This window comes from Hemiscyllium ocellatum, chromosome 5, assembly GCF_020745735.1.
Source record: "Hemiscyllium ocellatum isolate sHemOce1 chromosome 5, sHemOce1.pat.X.cur, whole genome shotgun sequence".
NCBI lineage: Eukaryota > Metazoa > Chordata > Chondrichthyes > Orectolobiformes > Hemiscylliidae > Hemiscyllium > Hemiscyllium ocellatum.
In genome coordinates, this window is record NC_083405.1 from 92854520 (window position 1) to 92866759 (window position 12240).

The 12240-nt window shown below is 39.1% G+C and overlaps 1 protein-coding gene across 8 annotated transcripts in view; it reads left to right on the forward strand.

The window, feature by feature from the left end:
* mllt10 (MLLT10 histone lysine methyltransferase DOT1L cofactor) overlaps nt 1-12240 on the forward strand; it is a 454712-nt gene that overhangs the window by 141845 nt on the left and 300627 nt on the right. For all 8 annotated transcript variants that reach the window (XM_060824984.1, XM_060824989.1, XM_060824988.1 and 5 more), the window contains one exon: nt 1710-1885. In XM_060824984.1, coding sequence (XP_060680967.1) covers nt 1710-1885 — 176 coding nt within the window. The remainder of the gene's footprint in view (nt 1-1709; nt 1886-12240) is intronic.

Here is a 12240-nt window from a genome sequence, read left to right on the forward strand (position 1 = left end):
GGTGGCGGGGGATGGGACAGGAAGGATGTTGCTAGTTTAGATGAAATGATGAGAATGGCAGAACAAAATGTTTGTCTAAGTGGCACTTTGGGGGGAGAAAACAGTCCCACCGGGGTTGGGGAAGGGGAAAGAGGACATGTTGACAGATGTAAAAGTAAAGCTAAAAGGAAGGGCAGGAATGGGGCTGGGTTCCCAGTTTGAAGCTGTTGACCTCAATATTAAGTCCAGAAGTTTGTATGGTACCTAGTCTGAAGATGAGATGTTGTTTCTCCAGCTTGTGTTGTAATTCGTTGGAGCATTGTAGCATGCTGAGGACAGAAATGTGGGCATGAGTGGGATGCTGTGTTAAAATCACCTCTGGTCCATGTGCAAGCATGACCCTGACTTTCCTGCAGCTCTGGTGTTCTCATGCGCCAACCACCACCACCACCAGCAATTGCATAAATGCTGACCCCTCCACATTTCACACCAGCCCTGTTGTTATCCAAATTCCCCGTTAGTTTCCTTTCTCTCCATGGACGCTGCCTGACCCATTGTGAACTCCAATATTTCTTGTTTTCAGCATAGATTCTTGCAACTGCAGTAATTTGCTCCTACAAGACTTGGCTTATTTGTGCAGTTTTTTTTGACTAATTGAAGACCAATCTGTGATCCGTGCCTGGGCCACGTGGAGGGTTGAAATATTTGGTGCATGTGCTGTTGATAATGGATGATGGTGATGGGTATAGGGTGGTATGGTGATGTCAGGGAACATGAACAGTGGAAGGTGAGCCGAACAACCAAGAAATTCTGCCAGGGATTGTTTCTGTAAATATTAGGGTGAAATTGATAAGAAATGCTTCAGATACTGAAGCAGCCAACATTCAAATACAACGAGATTTGGAAATATCCAGGCTTGGACTGACGTGGCAATCTTAAAAAATTGTTGAGTATGGTCAAATGATAAAAATAATCATTTGACACAACTTCCATTCAAAAGCTTTTTTTAAGGTTTTTAAAAAAGGGCACTAAAGATGAATGTAAACTTTTTTTTGCAATTGTCAGCTGAAATAATTTAATGGATGATTTCTATGAACAAAGATATTGAAAACTATGTACATCCCTGGCAGCCCTTATTCTGGGTAGCAGTGTGTGGTGAGCAGCCTCAAGTCAGAGTGGAGGGAATGTTTTGCCAAAATGGCAACAGTTGAATGAGGCATGATAAACTACATTAAAACCATGTGGTGATGCTGGTGTTGGACTGGAGTGGATAAAGTCAAAAATCACATGACACCAGGTTTTTCTCCAAACTTGTGCAAAAGTGAGGACTGCAGATGCTGGAGATTAGAGTGGTGCTGGAAAAACACCAGCAGGACAGGCAGCATCAGAGGAGCAGGAAAATCGGCACTTTGGGGCAGGACCCCTTCATCTTATGCTTCTATGATGCTGCCTGACCTGTGTTTTTCCAGCACCTCTCTTTTGTCCAAACCTGTTGCATTATAACTTGATGTTGTGACTTTGGTTTTAATATAATCAAAATCAAATCAAGTCACACTTAAATTATCCAGATCCAAAATCTTACCAGTGTTAAAGCAAAGCAGTACTAAATGGGACAACATTCAATGAGCATTTCTGTAAATGATTGCAGCTCATTGATGAATGTGAAGCTTCACATAGTAAGTTAGATTAATTTTTGAGCTGAGATTTGCACAATCTATTTTTCTTTTCAGGTGTTTACACAAGTAATGACGTACCAGTTTCACTGCAGAATACTCTACCAGGCTTGAGCTGCAGTACTCCACTTTCCAGTTCTATTTTACCTCCACAAAGTGCAGCCCATTCACAGCAGATGTGCACATCACCTTCAGCGCCTGTTTCTGTTGCACCAATGGTTTCTACAACCCAGGTAAGAGATTATTTACTGGTTTAAGAACTAAAAGACCCTAGCTTAACTGTAGCATGAAACATATAATTTGATCTTCTTTTTTATTGAAATACAATATTATTTTGACCTCACCTTTTTCTTCCAATGTGCCCTCAGTCACTTTTGGGGAAAAACTAAAATCATCTGCCTGTGCTCAGTTCTCTGGGCGCATAATGTCCTTGATATTTTAACTGTGTGACAATTCTTCTTTGGTTGATGTTAGAATAGACTAAATGCAGGGTCATCACAGGTACTGCTTTTACTCGCACAATTCTGGCAGGGAATAATGATCAGGGCATAATGTCTGAATTATTTTCTTTTTACCTACCTCTCCATGTGCGATTTGAATTGCTGACTGGGTCAGATTAGTAATGGAGTGGGAATTGAACTTAGCTCTTTTGTGAACTAGCTATTCTCGCACATTTAAACGAAAATTGTATTAATTGTTTGCCTCACTTCAAAAGACCATTCATTATGTCCATTAAATAAATGGTAAATGCTCACAGCTAATATTTAAGTACTGACTGTGAAGTTATAAAATGATTTTTGTGTACAACAAATTCTCTAATTCTTTTTGTGCCAGTCAATAAACAACAAGCACCATAGGTTATGGTGATGAATTTTGAAGACTCTTTTTAAAAATAAACGTTCTTCCAAAAATGGATGCAACGCATACTGCATAAAATATGAATTGATGTGGGTGGTCACTGTGTTGAAATATGGAAAAAACCATGCAGCAAGATCTGGACAGTATTCAGGCATGGGAAGACAAATCGACAACTAACATTCTTATCACAGATGTGCTACCTCCAGTAATAGAGAACTTAGAATCATCTCATGATATTCAAAAGCATCACCATCACTATCAACATCCTGGAGTGCAGGGAGTTACCATAGACCAGCAACTAAACTTGACTTGCCATATAAATACTGTGGTTATAAGAGCAGTTCAGAGGCTATGAATCCTGCAACGACCTGACTTCAGAAGGCCAGTCCACTGTCCACAGGACATCTGAGATTTGTTGGAATATTTCCAACTTGTCTGGATGAGTGCAGCTTCAAACATATTCCAAAGATTAATCCCATCCAGGACAAAGCAATCTGCTTGATTTGTGTTATTGCCATATTCACTTCCTCCACCACCCATGCACTGTGACAGTAATGTGTGCCATAATGTGCACTGCAGAATTTCAACAAGCCTCCTTACACAATACCTTCCAATCATGATTACTACCATTTAGATGGACAGGAGCAGCAAATGCATATGAACTTAACCTCCTGCAAGTTTCTCTGCAAACCAAGCAGCATCCTGACTTTGGAAATGTATCACCATTTATTCATTGATATTGGGTCAAAGTTCAGGTACAGCATTGTGGAGATACCTCCATTAAGGGGACTGCAGTGGTTCAAGATGGCAGCTACCCACCATCTCCCAATAACCGTTAGGATTGGCAGTAAATGTGGCTATTGGTTCAGGCATCAAATTCCCACCATAGACCATGGTGGTTAAAATGCCCTTTTAAGGCCTCTGGCGTGGGTGGTTGCAATTTTGAAATATGAAAAACAACTGGAAATTCAGACTACATTAATGTTGCATGGCTTATTGAATGAAATGTTTGTGCAAAGGTACTTCAATTGCTATCACAGATTTTAAAAATACTGTCAAATTGATTCGCTTTGGCAATCGATGCAAAAAGTTCTTTGAATTGCTTTAATCATTTTGTCTCAATGACTAAATGATTAATCGTATCATTGTAAGGATCATACCCTGAATCAGATTTGACATTTGAACTTACAGAATCATCTTATCACAATAATTTATCTTTCTTTCCATTGAATTGGATGTTCTGTCTTTTTAGAATGATTTCATGATAATTTATGTAGGAATTAGATCCCACAATTAGATAATGCCATTACACAAGCATCAGATGAGAGAGAATGTATATTTCCACTTTTCTTTTCGTCCATAAAACTTTTACTAATTCTATTCTACTGTAACATGCTCTGTGGGTAGTTTGTTGAAACACGCATTTAAAAGTTGAAGTACAGGCTTCTTACCTTCTGATGTAACTGTAATGTCGGTGTTGTTTCTTCCCAGGCATCTTTTGAATTCATTTGTTAATAGGGATCTTAACGCATCCCGCACAACTGGTCTTTATCCTTTACATAGGACACTGAGTAGTAAATTATTGATAAGTATCTTCATTCCATCTTTACAAATCCACCTGTTGACATGGGCATGGACAGAATCTCCTAGTGGGGACTTAATGTTTGGCATGATTTTATTTTTGGGATTTTTCTTTTGTTTATTCAGGAGAAATGGATGTTGTTGGCTGGGCCAGCATTTGTTGCACTTGAGAAGGCGGTAGTGAGCTGCTGACTTGAACTGCTGCATTCTATTTGGTATAGGTAGACCCTCCTAGATCTGCTATATGGCCTAGTGCCAATGTGAATCTTGTCTTCTCATACTGGTGTTCTCACTAAAACTTATTAAAATTTTGCACACAGCCTATTAAGCATATTGAAATTCAGGAGTGCTTCATTCATGACGCTGATTGATGTGGCTCAGTGATACTTGTGATTTTGCTGCTGTCTGATGACAAAGCCATTACAGCTGGAAGTTTTGGCATCGTAGTCCCTTGGTAGTATCTGTGCCATCTTGTTCTTCTGTTACAACACAAGACTATTTCATTCTGTGAAGCAGCAACACTGACTATGCCTTGGTCTGAAATTTTTACTGGAATTGGGATTTGATTTGGTCTGCTTCAGTGCACGTTTTCACCAGAGATGCAGTGTAACTCGATGATTTTTGAAGTCCCATTCTGATATTTGCTTCTCAAGATCAGACCAGTGTCTGGTCCCCTTTTTGTTAGCACATTTGGTCTTTAGCCGCATCTTCAGGATGGATGCCTTTCCTTTCATTCTTACACCAATTTTTCACTAACATTAAATTCCTTCACCAACATGGTTATTTGACAGGTTAGCAGTTTTTGACTTTTAACTTGGAAGTAACATCATACTATTATATACATTTGCTGGAAGACCCATTTCTGTTCTTCATTTGCCATAGCCTGTTCTGTGTGGGCATGATTCATTTACAGACTAACTCAGTGTTGACATAGTAACTGGTTGACACCCTTTTTTCTCCATATTGTAAATTGTTGTGATTATTTGAAATTTGACATTTTTGTATTTGTCTGAGTGAGTACAAAACTAACAACTTTGACAATATGCCTCACTTTTCTAACAATATTTTAAAATTTCCAATATATATCATTCCTTTCATTATCCTTGACAATGCCCGTAAATCTCTCTCAGCTTTGATGCACTTTACCTTAGGGAGAGGCTGAATAAGATGCGGTTATTGTCCCTGGAGCGTCGGAGGCTGAGGGTTGACCATAGAGGTTTTATAAAATCATGAGGGGAATGGATAGGCTAAATAGACAAGGTCTTTTCCCTGGGATGGGAGAGTCCAGAACTAGAGTGCATAGGTTTACAGTGAGAGGAGAAATATTTAAAAGGGACCAAAGGAGCAACTTTTTCACGCACAGAGTGGTGCGTGTATGGAATGAGCTGTCAGTGGAAATGGTGGAGGCTGGTACAATTACAATATTTGAAAGGTATTTGGGTAGGTATATGAGTGGGAGAGGTTTGGAGGGATGTGGGCCAAGTGCAATCAAATGGGACTAGATTAGGTTACGATAAAAGGTTGGTATGGACAAGTTGAACCGAAGCGTCTGTTTCATGTTGTACGTCTCTTACTCTATGACTTGATGTTGTCTGACATTATTTCCTTGTTAATTTCATTGTACTTTGCGCCATCAGATGCATTTTAAATATTTTAAAAAAAAGAATGAATGTTCTGTAACTTTCCCTGGTGATTAATTTTGTGTCTTGTATCCACCCTCATTTTTCTTAGATGCTTACTTCGTGTTTCCGGTCTCTGGGTGCTGTACCTGAGTCAGATCTTTCTCTCTGTTGACCAGTAGCACCTAATTCTTAGTGGTAAGATAGTTCTGCAACTATCTGTCTTCCCTGTTTTTTGGCAGTTGGGAGCTGATTGGTCCATTGTGGAATCTCCATAAGAAAAAAACAGCCCATTTGAAACAACTTCACCTATTCCCCACTTTTAAAAAAAATTATGCTTTGGATGTGAGCAAAACTAGCGAGACAACATTTCTTCCTTACTCTCGTTAGCCCAAAAATAGTAGTCTCTTCTTAATGAAAAGGAATAGCACACATTTATCTTGCACCAAGATGTACCAAAGCATTTTATCATTGAGTGCTTTCAAGTGTAGTTATTCTTCTCGTGTTGGAAAAGTGGCAGCTAAATTGAACACAGCAAAGCCCCACAATAGCAACAGAATGCATGACCATACACCTGTTTTCATTGATATTCGAGGAAGCAATATTCATCAGAATCAAATGTATTCCCGTGCTCTACTTCTGAGCAATGCCTCAACCCTCACCTTCAAAAGATAGGTACCAATTTAAATCTTACTAAAATATGGTACCCACAGTACTACATTAGAATCAACTTGTCCTATACTTACTAGTTTGCTTATGACTTCTTTTAAAACAGGCCACTTCTGCAAGTGTTAAGAATTGATTCTATAGTGTAAGATTACAGTTGCGTGTAAACCAGACTCATTGAGCACCTCCATTTGGAATATTTGTAAACTCTGTTGTACGCAGTCCAGCAGGTTTCTTGGCAATGAATTTTTTTCCTTGTTCATAATTATTATTTTTATTGAATTCAGTTTCAAAATTTTTCATTGTGGAATTTGGACTTCATTCTGGAGAGAGCGAAAAAGGAGCAGAGTCATGTTTATCTAGCAGAGGGAAAGAACAAATAACATAATGTACCATTTCTAAACTTGAAATTGGCTACCTGTAAAATGAAACTGAAACTAATGATTGGCAGCATAATCTATGGTGGAGCAGCCATTAAGGAGGACACGTATTGGGTGTAAGTGAGGTACTATAACACCATAAGAAATAGAAACAAGCATAGGCCATTCGATCCCTTGAGCCTGCATAGCTGATCTTACTCCTGTCCATTTTCCTGTCCTTTCCCAATATCCCTTAATTCCTCTAATGATCAAGAATCTATCTCAGCTTCAAGAACATATAAGGATTGTGCCCCACAGCTCTCTGTGGCAAGGAGGTCCGAATAAATCCTCCAAGAGAAGAAATTTATCCTCATTTCAGTCTTAAATTGGCACACCTTTACTCTGAGATAATGTGCTCTGGTCCTAGACTCCCATGATGGGGAGCATCCTCTCAGCATTTACCGTGTTACATACCATGTGAATCCTGTATTTTTCACAGAGATCACCTTTCACACTTCTGATCTAAAACTGAGTATAGATGTCACATGTTTAGTCTTTGCTCATAAGACTATCTCACCATACCATTATCCCATTGAACCTTCTGTGAACTGCTTCCAAATAAATGATATATTTCATTAAATAAGGGGGCCAAAACTGCTCTCAGTACACCAGATGTGGTCCCACCAGCATCTTGTACACTTGCAATACAACTTCTGTACTCTTAAACTCCAAACAATTTGAAATAAGGGCCAACATTCCACAAGCCTTCCTGATGACCTGCTGTACCTGTATACTAGCTTTCTATGTTTCACATAGAAATGACCCAAATGCCTTTGTGTTGCAGCTTTTCTCCATTTAAAAAAGTGTTCTGTTGTTCTCACTTCCAAAATGAACACCACATTTTCTCACATTTATACACCATTTTCCAACTGTTTGCCACTTATTAACTTATCAATATCCCTCTGCAAACTGTATCCCCTTTGAACTTACCTTTCCATCTATATTTGGTGACAGTACATTCAATTCTTTCCTATAAGTCATTAAGATATGTATTGTAAATGGTTGCTGTCCCAGTACTGATCTCTGTGGAAATTGGTCAGTTGCAGATTGCCAATCTAGAAATGCTTTCTGGAAGTACAAATAAAACACTGCTTCTGCTCTACCTACTCTGAGACTTGCTCAAAGTTCTAATAAATTAGTCACACCCAATTTCCCTTTTATGCAGCCATGCTGATTCTGTTTGATTAGATTATGATATTCAAAATATGCTGCTTTTACTTCCTCAGTAGTTGGTTTCAACATTTGTCCAGCAACAGATGTTCGGCTACTTGGCCCATGGTTATCTGCATTTTGCATCCCTCTGTTTTTGAATAGGACTGTTACGTTGGCTCAGTCCTCCTAGTTCTTCTTCAGATCCAAATATTTTTGGAAATTTATAACCAATGCATCCACTATTTCTGATCTTAGGATGTAAGCCATCAGGGCCTGGGACTTATCTGCCTTCAGCCCCCATTAATTTGTCTAATGCCACTTCTGTGGTCCTCCTGATGGGACTTAATTCTTCCCTGTATTCTTTAATATTAATTACATGTTTGAAGTAACTTCCACTGTAAGGGCTTATGCATCACAACTATGGCGACGTGCAATAAATTCATTCAATTTAAAAATGAGTTTGGATGTATTTAATGACCTGGCCTTAACAACACTCTACAATAAAGAATTCCCCAGAAAAGTACCATCTTAGGGAAAAATCCTTCCCACCTCTCTCAAGTTGGTTATCCCTTACACTGAGTTTGTGCTTCTGGTTTTAAGGGGAAAGAACCCGCTCAAGCCCTCTAAGAATCCTACATGTTTCAATAAAATCTCCTCTTATCTTTTCTAAAGAGTCTAACATACTCAACCTCTCTTCATTAGACAATCTCTCCATATGTGGGATCAACATAGTGAACCATCTCTGGATTGCCTCAATTCCATTATATCTTCAGATGTTCTGTTCACAGAATTCTGTGTGGTCTGACTAATACCTTGTATTTTCTCTATTTTTATACTGCATTTTCTTTGAAATAAAGATCAATCGTCCATTTATGTTCCCTATTCCTGACTAAATTTGGATACAAGCTTTTTGTGCTTCACGCACAAGGATCCCAAATCCCTTTTCAGTCTGTCTTCATTTAAATACAGGTTCTTCTGCTATAACACATGTTTCATTAACATACATTCGCTGTAACTCGATTGATGAATTGGGATCACTGTTTCTAAAGCATGAACTTGTAAAACTTGTATTGGCTGTGATGCAACTGCATCACCCACACTAAGTCCTCCTTCTAAAGTGTGATTTTTCTATAATGCGGGATTGCACAAGAAACCAGCCATCGTGTCATAGACAAACTATTTGTAATCAGCTCTTCTATTTTTCCTGCCAAAGTACATAACCTCATTTTTCATACAATATTCTACCAATCAAGTTTTTGTCTATTTATTTGCCCTATCTATATCCCTCTACAGATGTTGTCATCGTTTCATGCCATATTACAGATTTGTGTGTAATTTATTAATTCAATCATAGCCCATTCATATCTGTTACCCAAGCCATTAATATGGCAAATCTTTGACTATGATCTCCAGCATCTGCAGTCCTTAGTTTATCCTTCTATGGGGTAGAGCTTGTGGTTTGGAAGATGCTGTCAGAGGGGCCTTAGTGAGTTACTGCAACACATCTTGTAGATCCTCCTCATGGCTGACATTTTGTATGGTTTTGAATGGGGTGCCATTCAAGTGGATAGTTTGTCCTAAATGGTATCATGCTCTTTAAATATTATTGGAGTTGTATCCATGCATTGTATTAAATCATGCTTCTATGTTGTGGTAGATAGGGACTGGGGAGACAAAGGTGACTTATGCACCTGACCTATTGTAGTATCCACATCATTTATATGGCTGGTACAGTTCAGTTTCTGATCAGTGTTAATTTCTAGAATGCTAATAGTGCAAGGATACTGATTTAGGATTTTGAACAAGTGATGCTAGATGGATGCAAGGAAGATTTTTTTGAAATGTATTGGTTGGGAACAACCTGGAAATTGCAGGAGGCAACATAACAGATTCCAAAGGTCATTGAATGTTCTTAGAGAAAAAAAAATGTTTGCAAGGCTACAGATATAAAACAAGGGTTAATTGTAATGCTTTCTAGTAACTAGTATCCAAGGGCCAAATGATGTCATCCTGTGACTATTGGATTCTTCCTTTTGCACGATAGCTCCCATTAGCATAGTTTTAATGTTGCTTGGTACTCTAACAATACTTATGGATCTGTATGAAATAAATTGTCAATGATTGCATATTTCTTCCCCAGTCAGTTTCCCCAGTTGCTCTGAAGTCCAAGAGTGACAAAAATCTGCAAGGCCAGATGAAGGGTTTCCACAATATCTGTGAATGGGCCTGTTTTGAAGAAGCCCCTGGAATGAGCACATGTGATTTGTTGTCTGTTATGCCATTATACAAACATACCGCAGATCAAGCCAGAAGTCAAGAACACTGTGAGTGCAGACCACTTGGGCTTTTGACGAGTGTTAGAGACTAGATCAGTCTCCTCCAAAATATATTATGGAGATATCCTAGATCCTAACTTTCATTTTACTATAAAGGCAAGTGTAAGGCACTCTGTTCTGGATATGATTCTATTGGTCTACCACTAAGCTGTATGCAAAGCATACTTTATTCTTAGAATGCAACAAAACAAAGGATTGGTACTTTGTTGACATAATTAACAAAGTAATGTATTATTTAACCACTAATTATTAATTGTTCCAATATAGGCAGCATCCCACAAACACACCCTTCAGCTAAATGCAATGCAGCGAAATAGTTTTTGTTCTCATGTGCTGTCTTCAGTCCAATGGAAAGAAACACTGATAGAAACAATCTGCCCCTTCTGATTTCTAAGAGGAAAATTCTAAGTCTGAGTCTTAAATCTAGCAGCAGAGTGGACTCTCGCTGTCTGCTCCAGCAGCTAGCCAACAAAATCCAGCTGAAAGCAAAACCCAAGTGCTCTGGCTCTGAGAGAGTCTGATTATGCATGCTCGTGGTTTTGTCTTACACTGGGGAAAAACTCGAAGCTGCTTACAACTGTGACAAAACTCCTATGCAAGAGAAATGGAAGAGAATGCATCTCTTCACATGAGGAAGAAGTACTTGTGATCAGATCCTTTCAATGTCATTTTTAAAATAGCTTTCAAATAAATCTCAGTGAGATCTATTTTCCATGAACTCAATACAATGCGGGATATTGGCGTATTTGTCACACTCCTGAGATCCTCTCTTCCTGGGTGACTCATGCTGTTGAATTATTGTTCCAGGTCAAAGAGTTCAGGTTATATATAGAGGACTAGATTAGAATCTGGAGGAAACAAATGAATAAGTTGGCAAGGGTGTCTGTAGTAGTCACAACTCTGTTCAATCTGTGGATGAAGGATCTACCCCCAACCCAGTACCAGAACTTCATCTGTGCAGATGTATGTTTGTGGCATTCAAGTTCAAGCTTCCTGGAGTTGGAAAAATCAACAGTGATGATGAATGCTGTTGTAAAGCTGGCCAGCTACTGTAAGGCACAGTGCCTTACAACCAAACAGGAGTAAATTAGTCTCTAATACAGTCAGTCTTCACCGTGCCAGCATTAAGAGGAAGCTGAAATCTGTAAGTGAAGACTGTTGGTATGAAAGGACAAAATGTGGTATTGCAGACTTGGAGGCTGAAGGGCCTGTTCCTGTGCTCCTGGGCTGTATTGTTCTTCATTCTTTAGACATTACCTAGAGGGCCTGAGACTGAAGCACTGTCTCTACCATGTTTACCCAGGCATCATCCTTGACAGAACACCCACATGCAGACAGCATAGAGAAAAAAATAATTCTTTACAAAAACATCCTTGGTAAACTGACCAGTACCTTAATAAAATCACGAGTCAAAACCTGAAGGAACTCTGCTCTTGCATTCATGCAGTCAGCTGCAGAATACTGTACTCAGTATGGTCCCAGTTAAACACACTGATGTGCAACTCAGTTCATCAATGTGCATCATCGCAGGCAGTCCTTGACCAGCAACTTGCACTGATACCCATTCTCGAGTAACATTATTCCCTCCTATACTATATCTGGAGGGTAGTTGTAGCAGGCAAAACATGGGACAAGGTCTACTCCAATGCAAGCCTATTCTTATTCAATATCCTCAACTTGCCAGCAGTATGTCTTTCTCCATGTCATCCCATATGATTTAACTCCTCATGCTGAGGAGTGACAGCTGAAGACCTCTGCTGGGTTAGAAATGTTGACCAGAAATCATTCTCATCGTAGACCATGTTGTTTGTACACCTAGCTTTAAATGCTGCCTTTGGTGACGTGGCCCTTTTTAAATGATTTCTGGATTGACCACAATTTGTGTGCTCCCAGCCAACATAGGTGGGATCACCAAAGTTATCATGCTGCACATGTGACACATTCAAAGAGTAATTAA